Below are 10,399 nucleotides of genomic sequence, written 5' to 3' on the forward strand. Positions count from 1 at the left end.
GTATCCAAAACACATGCACATTAGTGTAATATCAAAGTTAGAGCGAGTCGAGAGTGAACCGAAACGATGACGCGCGTCTGCTTTCAGCCGAAGAAGCAGAGGGACGAGCGGTGCCAGTTCTACGAGATCTACAACGGCAGGTACCTTAGGTACCGGTCGGTCGTGGACCCGACGCGCTACATCGGCTTCAACAAGAGCGGCAAGCCGATGACGTCGCAGCGCGGCCGGCAGGAGTGCTACAACTTCATCAAGCTCAATCCGTTCGCGGGCGTCGAGCGCCACAACGACATCATCACGTCGAACAAGGGCGGCATGAAGCACCGGGAGCTCCTGCGAGGGAGCTCCTCGGAGCACAGCAGAAAGTCCCACCAGCAGCCGAAGAACTCGCTGCTGCCGGCGTCGGAAAGCTCCGCGGCCGCGACGGGCGGCCGGCTGACGCAGCTGGCGACGCAGCACCGCCATCGGCACCAGGCCGGCAACAGCTGGAAGAAGCAGCAGATGCGCGAGGACTCGACGACGACGAGGAGACGACACGCCGCCGGCAGCAGCAGTAGTCGTAGCAGCCTACTCGTCGAGGCTGGGAGCAAGTATTGAGCCGCCGCCGCTGGGCGGCTCGTCGATCAAGACTGCCTCATCACAAGTGAGACCCACGAGACTACTCTCCACGATTCTAATAATACTACTACTACGACGACCACGACGACGGCTACAAGGACGAGAGGGCTCGCGATGAAGCCGGCGCCGCTCGAGCCGAGGCATCCTCCTCATCGTCATCATCGACAGCAGCAGTACCAGCACTACCCACCGTTATCGAGCGATGCCTCCTCGTCCCGGCGGCGGCCGAAGCCTCTCGTTCTCCTCCTCGTCATTATCGTAGAGCTCGTCGTCGCGAGCCAGCTCCCGAGCAGAATTTCACCAGCTACGAGACGGATTCCGCGCTAGGGTATTAATGTACGCTGCTGCTCATTCGCTCGTCCGACGAGCTCGGGACGACGATCCGTGAACGATTCCCGCTCGGACACACGAATCAGCCATTAGTATGTGCGGGCGGGTGAAATCGACGCTCGCCACCGGGGGATCCTTCCGATTAGCTTCTTGCCGTCTCTATAATTTTTGTACACGCGAGTCTGATTCATTGCGCGAACGATCCTCCGTAGCTGCGATTTTTCCGGCTCGAATCCTTCGCGGCGATCGAGCGCGCCGAGATCGACGGAGGGGCGAGTACGCACTGCAGTCGAGCGACAATGGCCAGTAAGTTGTATTGGACCAACGGCTAGCCGATCACCTCCAAGTTCTGCTCGGGTTCGCGCACTTCCGCGATTCATTCCGTTCGTTTTTATTGAACACGCGCGCGCACACACACACACACACACACCGCTGCTGAGTACTTTGTACGATTTTACGTTCCAACGCGAGCGCACCGTAGATTTATTGTGAGCATTTATTTATGATATTTCGTATTTGGCTGCATCGTCGTTAAAAGTGTCGTTTGTAATTCTCACGCATGCTGCTCCCACACACAGACACACATACACGAGAGGGAGAGAGTACGTTCTCCATTTGCGAAAAAACGATTGGAACAGAGTCTTGATTAATAATTAATTATACACACATTACGAATTGTACACCTCGACAGCAATAAGGTTTGAACGCGTTCTCAACGGTAGAGAACCCGCTACGCAGACACACACACACACACACTTACACGGCCCATCGAGGAAAGTCGTATTACTTACACAATGTATTTATGTAACTTAAAATACTCTACTACTTATGTTTAGCGTGTAGACGACCACTATTCTGTTTATAATTATATTATTGTAAATACGAGGAGAGCCTTACATTTATCCATATATTAATAATATTAAATACGAAGTATTGTAAATAAGTGATTATTACACGCAGTTTTTCGAGAGAAACTCCTCTTCTCCCCAGTACCAACACACTCACACCCACACATGCATATACTTGCCCACCGCAAAGTATAACGCGAGAGAAAAAAAGTATAATCGTTCTGTTGTTCACTATACTTATATTATATGCAACAGCAACAATAACACACAGACACATTATAATGTAGTTGTATACGCGCGAACGAGTCTAAAGCAAAAATGAAGACCAAGTCAACCGCGCTCAGAGGTGCCGCGCAGTAGTCTATACGTACGCGAATCACCGGATACTACCTCCTTTCCTTTTAAAATTACCACAGTAATATATAAATAGGGTAATTATTAATTTCTCGTACTTATTGCGCGCTTCGAATTCTGATTACTATTATTATTATTATTATTATTTATACACATGCCAGAGAGAGAGAGAGAGAGAGAGAGAGAGAGAGAGAGAGAGAGAGAGAGAGAGAGAAAGAGAGTTCAGCAGAGAATACCTTTCAGCGGGTCTGATATAATAATCAATAGAGGATAATCGACGATATAAATAAACGCAGACGGGTGTTAGTTCGTACGTCTCGACTGTTGCACCCCTGAGCTCGGCCGCCACCGCCTCCCGCGAGAGGACATCCGAAATTCGCTCTCGCGTCACCGCAAAAAAAAAATATATGATAATACGATTATATAATAAACGTTTGCGCTGTGTACTAAAAATTTTCTCGCGCGCGCGAGAGAGAGAGAAAAAAGAGAGCAGGCATACTATGTTATAACAGTAGGTCGCGCCGCGCTGAACACAAAAAAAAAATATAAAATAAAAGTTATAAGAAAAAATTATAAGGAAAACTCGCTCGCTGTGCTATTACACCGCCTAAAACTTGTAGTTTTGTGTGTGAGACAAAGTTTGTATGCGTGTCTGATTCATGTGTATGCAGCGATGACATTTACTTATAATATAATATCTGTAGTATACTCTGGAGATCGTTCGCGTGCTCTTGGCTCCTCTGCGTGGTCGCATGTTTTTTTTACTTACTTTTCGAAAATTGACATGAATAAAGGATCTTTTATCGAGTGTGTACTCCTGGACTTTTCTTTTCACGATATCGAGGGAGAGAGATGTTCCTTGAATTCTCAGAGAAAGAGCACACGGACGACGTCCGGGGGTGACACATAACGTGCGTGTGTGCGTGTAAACATGCCGAGATAGACGACGCGTGCGAGTGCGTGTAATATATTATACATTACCGATTAAAAGAAAAAGAAAAATGAACTTAATCCTTAGGACGCTAATTGCAGACTGTATTACTAGGTTAGGTACACGATATATGACGCGGTGGTGACGCGCGCCGGAGACGCCATAAGAAACGCCATGCCAGTATACTTATAGGTACTTATAATATAGAATTCAAAGCCGGCTAATTTTCTCTCGCGCGCCGCGGGGTTTTAGCTGCGCCCCCTAGCGTCGCGCGCGCACGTCGTCTGCTCCGGATCCTCACTGGCCATCGTGCATGTACGCGTTGCGATAAATAATTGCCTTAAAAAAGTACGCTGCAGTTGTTGGGCGTGTGTTTTTTCGTCGAAGAGCGAGAAAAAAAGAAAAGAAGCAGTGAGAATCCGTACAACGGGCCGCGCTGCGCAGGGGACGCAGCTCTTCTATCGTGGGTTTCTTAATCTGGCAAGGTCACCACCTAAGGAGCGCCTACCCCTTTTCTCGCGAGGAAGAAAAAAAATAAGCAGAATAAGACGAAGAATTGTAAGAATCGCTCCCCTAGGTAGCTTATTTATTGAAATCACGTTTAGGTATATCTGTACTGTGAATAAGCCGCGGACATTCTTCCTTTTTCCTCTTGCGTGTACGCGTGTACACGAAGGACAAAAAGCAAAAAATAAAGACAAACACACACACGACGGCTAATCGCGAGATGCGAAAGAAGGAAAGAAAGAAAGAAAGAATAACTCAAGGCTAAATCTATATATCTTGTACTGCTCTCTGTCCTTTTATCATTTCTTTCTCTCTCCCATAAGCAACAGTCAGTATACGTCAAGTCAGTTCTCATATTGTACATTATTGTTATGTTTAAAGTATACTCTATAATATACCCGCGACGCCATTACTTCATTGAACCATACGATTATTATTAAGGCATTCAAAGCACGATTGAGAGAGACGGCCATTCTGCAGCTCAGAGAGAGAGATTTTTTAAACCTAATAACGAGACACGTGAAACATTCGATTAATGTTCTAGACAACGTAGAGGTTAAATGGTCAAATAAATAGAAAACAAAGCAAACAAGTCCTGAAGTCTGATTGTTAAGAAACTACATAGAGACGCGAAACGATGCTAATCAAAATTTTCTACTGTATAAGCTGTAGAGGAGGATGTATGATGACAAAAATCTTGTTCGTGCTTCGAGTGTATTGAATCTTTTTTATTTTTATATTAAATTAATTTTTTTATTTGAACCACACGACGCTTCCGTTATATGCAAGCCGGTGGCCTACGCGCACAATTTAAAAACTATATGAAATGAACAAACAAACAAACAAAAAAACTACAAAAAAACGACGAAATATTGTCAGAGTCCACATGCCGATTCCTTAGGGCGGTCGTTGAATGAAAAAAAATTTTTATAAAATAAACGAAACAAACCTTATAGCTTGAAAAAAAAAACAATGTGAGAGTCCTAGTTGTTTTATCTTCCAGTCTCCCCTACGTATAGTCGAGGAACTATATTGCGTTATAGCTATGTATGACTTCAAACACCAAAATGCGGAATTTCAGTCAGCGATCACGAATCGTTGCATCTTCTGGACTATACATAAAGTAGTCATCCTAACTCGTGTTATACGCACCTCCAGAACATGTAACGCCGCCAATCACGCTTTCACCCTCCGACTACAGAATATATATCTGATAATACTCAAAATGTATAAGACGACGATTATATAAATCTCCTTTAGCTCTCGTTTTTCACGATCAATGAGTCGAGCGCGAGATCGACACACGGACGGCGATATATAAGAGTGCGCCGAGGGCCCCGGAAGTGCGATGTTTGTAAAAATAAAATTGTCGTTAATGGAAAATAAAAGAAATAAAAAAAGCTTACATGAAAACACAAGTATACATGATGATTCCTGTCAGAAAGATTATGAAATTATGAAAAAATAAAGCTGATGTTGTAGAAGAGAGCAACCTGATGAGTAACTCGTGTTCCTATCGATGCGCGTCGAAAAGTCCTGATATTTCTATACGATACCTAACGTGCATCCTATTGTTTTGAAACAGATAATACCGATTGCATCTTTGCCGACGCCGAAGGTCTGTATATTTTTCGAGGCATAAAATATAAAAGACGTATTTTGACGGTTCCGGGTGTAGAAGCTTTCAAATACGGATTTTCGTCAGAGAACATCGAGAGGAACATGAAGACATCGAACGATGGACCCGATGACAAAAAAGTAATAATAATGCAAAAACAACGTTTCGAGTCGCAAAGACCCACTTACACAAGTATTTAATCTCTGACCACGAGACAAAAAAAAAGATATGAAAAAGGATCGTGTAGTAAGAAAGGAAAGAGAAATAAAATAAGAACGCGAGAACGACGCTTATTATTTAATAATAGAACTACTAATATAACTTGTAATGTAATTGTATTGTAATACGGTATTGTAACGCCAGCTCTAAAAATTAATCTACTCGTTTTTTGTATGTGTATTAAGCATAATCTCTTGTCAGCACACTTCGACAGAAAAATTTCCGGCTCGTCGATGAGGCGAGACAGGATCAGCCAGCGCCGCGACGAGGAAAAGCAAAAAGAAAGGTGGCGCCTCGCGGAGAGATAGACGCAGACGGATCGCGAGACGGGCGGAAATGTGTTTTCGTCGAGCGCCAAATATCGCGGACTCATCGGCAAGCTCGGAGGCAAGTCATCGAAGTCGAGAGAGCGCCTCGAGATATATATTCGACGAGAGAACGAGAGAGAGAGAGAGAGAGAGAGAGAGAGAGAGAGAGAGAGAGAGAGAGAGAGAGAGAGAGGGAGAGCGAGAGAGAGAGCGAGAGAAAGAGAGAGAGAGAGTGAGAGAGAAAAAGAGAGGAGAGGAATGTATAACCAAATGAGACTTGTATTTTTACAAATATTCAAAAGAAAAAAGTGTACAAATTAAAGAAACTTTAACAAGAAAAAATACCTTGATATCTCTTGTCACCTTCGTATTATGAGCATTGGAATTTATATATTATATATACAGATGAGACAGGGCTTGTGGGGATGATAATAATACGGGGGAGAAACAAGTGAGACAAAAAAGATGAATTACCAAACTCGTTTGACGAATGACTTGGCTGCGAGTCGAACGTCACTTTTTTTACTTTCGCCATCGATCGATTATTGACTAGAAGGAGAGAGGGGGGAGAACAAAATTTCAAAAAGATGCGGAAAACGACGAAAAAGAGAGAAATGACGATGATTAACGAATAGCGAAAACGAGAGATAAGCAAAAGATTATGACACGAAAAAAGGATGAATCTGACTACCCTAGATAGATAGCATATAACTTAATAAAAAAAATGAAATAATAAGAAACAAAAGGTAAAATATAAATATTATACATAAATAAATATATATGAACAGATGATGTGTATTGTAAGATATTTAATACCGACTTGTTAGAGACACTCGATGACGATGATGATGATAATAATAATAATAATATTACCAATAATAATTATGATGCAAAAGTATGCTGAGTGAGAATGAGGTGTTAACGGACGACGATAACGACGATTATAACGAAGACAACTATGTGGAAGCCGTACGAATGAAGCAAACAAACATAACAAACAAAAAAAAACACAAAAAAAACAGAGGATAATAAAGGTATATACGAATTGCTGTGTGAAAAGAGAGAAAGAGAAAGAGAGAGCGTGTGAGATACACCTACATTATTCGCGCTGTAATATAGAGGCATACATACTCCGTTACCCACTAAATCGATGTGTCGATGTACCCGGGCGTGCTCTGATCGTGTATAAATGTTCGAAATAGCAAAGGGGGTGGGCGACGAATTTTCACTTACACTTACACCACACACACACCCACGCATACATTTTTCGAGGATAATAAGTGCGGATGTCGCGTTTTGGCAATCGATGATGATGATGATGACGATTATACGATGATTACGACGTTGATGCGGGTGATGAGGAAGACGTGGTACGCGAGAGTTCAGACGCTTTGATCACACACTCTGATTTTTTATAATATAAAAAAAGCCATTTTCAACGATGAGAGGATTAAAGGTCGAGTATTTTTACACGTTATAATCGAGTGTTTATTTCGCGAGCGCGTTCACGAAGCGAGACTCCGAAGACGGATCCGTTCGCGGCTGTCGTTCAACGTTTTTTACTGTAATAGGATCGTTATTTTACGACTAACGTGGCCAGTTACGCGCGTCTGCGGTCGCGATAGGATCCGTCTCCCGGGTTGTCTCACGTCGCTATTCTACATTATAATGGATTTTACTTTGACGAAGTTTCTCGGTCGGATATATGTGAGTGCGAGCAGTGCGCAGTTGTCATATTATTTATTTGTATACTGTCATTGTTATAATTTATTGAACATGCATATATATTATAAAAACTTGTAAATTTGATTTTTCGTATATGATATATGAATTTGTATAACGTTATAAGCTTTAGATAAGTTACTCGAAGATAATGAAATGAAATATGTTGCAGCATGTAACTTGATTAATAAAGCACGCATGCTGTACACGACTGACCACAATTCATTGTTCTAAGTTTTATTTTAAGCTCTTTAAGAAAAATTTAGCAGTGGAGAGTCGATAATATACACGTCACATACGATGATAAACATGATAAATAAGAAGCAAACAAAAAAAACAAATACAAACATATATATTTCGATTGTTTGAGCATTATATAAGGAGGTCTGAGCGGTGATCGAGGCCGATCTGACGCCGCACCGGCGACAGCAGCAATAATTATATACACTATGATGAACGAATCAAAAGAAAAAAGGGGGTATGAAAAACTTGGCCGCACGGCTGTACATACACACATAATATACGTCTGCGCAGGGAAAAGCGAGTAACGATTGCCCGGAGAAGGAGAGGAAGAAGAGAACAAAAAAAAATTAATTATGTAAAAAACGAACACGGCTCGCCCGGTCGCAGCTAGCAATAAACTAACATTCCAACGCAAATCGCAAAAAATACATACAACTGCGAGTTCTTAAACTACTGTGTGCCGCCGTATACGAGAAAGAGAGAAAAAAAAACACTGTCAAATACACGCTCATACACTGCTAAAAAAACGACTCTGTGTGTTCTTTATTGCCCTGCACTCTGACGCTCTGTGTGTGCATTTGTAAATGCCGCACATATGCCTTCTACTCTTCACCGAGTCCTACTTCTCTACTTTTCATATACTCTCACATTCGCACGTTTTCCTCTTCTGCACGATCTAGTTTTCATTTCGAAACAATTTTTATTTTCAAAACGACGTGTTATTATTTTTCTATACAAAAAAGAGAATCCACGACATAATTCAGATCAAATCGATTCCACACAATGGCACGAGAAGCTGTCCCGGCCACTCGAGTTGGAATCCACGTCCAAATATTATATTATACACACACACATAAAACGGAACAAACTTTCGGCCCGGAGAGGAGGAAAGAAGAACGGACGACGCTCGTGAAAAGCGAAATCAAACATCATCGTCCGCCGGCACTTCTCTCTCTCTCTCTCTCTCTCTCTCTCTCTCTCTCTCTCTCTCTCTCTCTCTCGTGTGCCTATTTGTCCTTCTATATTGTATACTTATACAAGAGATCGAGAAAGCATTAGGGCGACCGCGCATTCGTATGTACGAGGGTCGCTGCTGATGCCCCGAGCTTGGGGCGTTGCTGCTGCTGACGACGATTTGTATCAAGATTTATCAGCGTGTGAAATGGCTTTCGCCGCTGCTTTCTTTATTCGCTGACCACGCGTGTATTAGATTTTGCTTCTTTCTGCAGAAAGCTTGATTATAATGATAACATTGCATATTCTTATATGAAGCTAAGGATTATCATACTCTCGTCGTGTGACAAAGAGCCGAGCACGACAATGCCGCGAAAAGAGAGAGAAAGCGAGCAGCGCCAAGAGAGCACAAAAAATCGAGTGTAGCACGCGCTGTATAGGTACGCATGTATGCGACTGAGAAAATTCGGTCTACTCCAGAGCGTCGCGGGCCACTTGAATATCCCCACGGCATATACCGTTGATTCCATCATGCGGACTCCTTCAAGGGCTCCCCAAACATCGTCCGAAAAAATCTCGGTCCTTTTCCTTTCTCCGCTCTATACGCACTCCCTTGAGCTAAGCCGACGACGACTTTCTTCGATCACTCGAGACTCGCTCTCGCTCTGCATTATATTTGATCTGGAAATCGCGGAGAGCCAGAGAGAATATCTCCTCCACTTCCTCCCCTTTAATTCCTCCTGAGCGCAATAGTAGGCCGGTCCGACCCTCCTTCTTTGCCGTATATTTATATATATACACGCATACGCACACTCGCGCGCACGAAATAATGCGCTCTTATCTCCGATGGATCTAAATTCTTTTTAAATTACATTCCGCGCGTAGGTCTGCGTTTCTTTCTCTCTCTATATATATATTTTTTTTAGAGGTTCGGCTGTGTGTGTACACCTTTTTTCGCTTCCTCTCGTCGCTTGACTGCGCGCGCAGCTGAGTCGAGGACCGCCGGAAGTATTAGCCGACGGTATACATGGAGTCCTTTGGTAAAGTGCTGCCTTTATGTCGCGTACGTGCGAAACGAGAGCGCGATATTCCAAGGCTGCACAGAAGAGTCGTGTGAAATCGTCGTCCCTAAAGAGAGCGAGAGAGTCAAAGGTAAATATCGACTAAGTCAACCTGAAAAAGATCGGCTGATAAATTTGAAAGCTTCGCTTCTAATTTATCGGTATAAAGTTACGCGCTCGTGTTTCTCCGACTCGCAGCCGCGTGTAGCTTTAATTATTCCAATTCCACGCGGTGCAAAAATCTCGGAGCTCATAAATCCTTCGATCCTGCAGCCGATCCATCCCGTAGGACTAACCGAGCGAGTTATATCCGCAGCTCGAAATGGAGCAAAAAAATGCCTCTCGGTACGATCGAAGATACAAGCTAAAAATAGCACCGGAGGCGTGACCATCAACAAGATCCGCAACATCGAAGTCCGCACACGCGCGCGTACAATATTTAATATGCGCCGCGAGATAAGACCGGCTCTTGCCGCGGCAGCTGTCAGGGCCGATAAGCAGACGCAAGATAAGATACGCTAATTGAGAGATCTTAATTGGGGTGTGAGGGACCTCCCTGCGTTGCTTTTACGGTTATACGGGCGAAACGTCGTGTGCCCTTTGCCGTCGAGATGCGCTGACGGCTGCGCTGGCTTTTTATGGTATACTTGCATACACACGAGGTGCCTTTTTCTTAGAAAATCGATGAC

At 43.6% G+C, this 10,399-nt stretch overlaps 1 protein-coding gene across 4 annotated transcripts in view; it reads left to right on the plus strand.

Moving 5' to 3' along the window:
* LOC100678771 overlaps positions 1–7,670 on the plus strand; it is a 105,010-nt gene extending 97,340 nt beyond the window's left edge. For all 4 annotated transcript variants that reach the window (XM_016981292.3, XM_003423778.5, XM_008217381.4 and 1 more), the window contains exon 5: positions 88–7,670. In XM_016981292.3, the coding sequence (XP_016836781.1) occupies positions 88–594 (507 nt within the window). In that variant the 3' untranslated portion in view covers positions 595–7,670. The remainder of the gene's footprint in view (positions 1–87) is intronic.
* The last annotated feature ends 2,729 nt before the right edge of the window (positions 7,671–10,399 follow it).

Source organism: Nasonia vitripennis, chromosome 1, assembly GCF_009193385.2.
Source record: "Nasonia vitripennis strain AsymCx chromosome 1, Nvit_psr_1.1, whole genome shotgun sequence".
Lineage (NCBI taxonomy): Eukaryota > Metazoa > Arthropoda > Insecta > Hymenoptera > Pteromalidae > Nasonia > Nasonia vitripennis.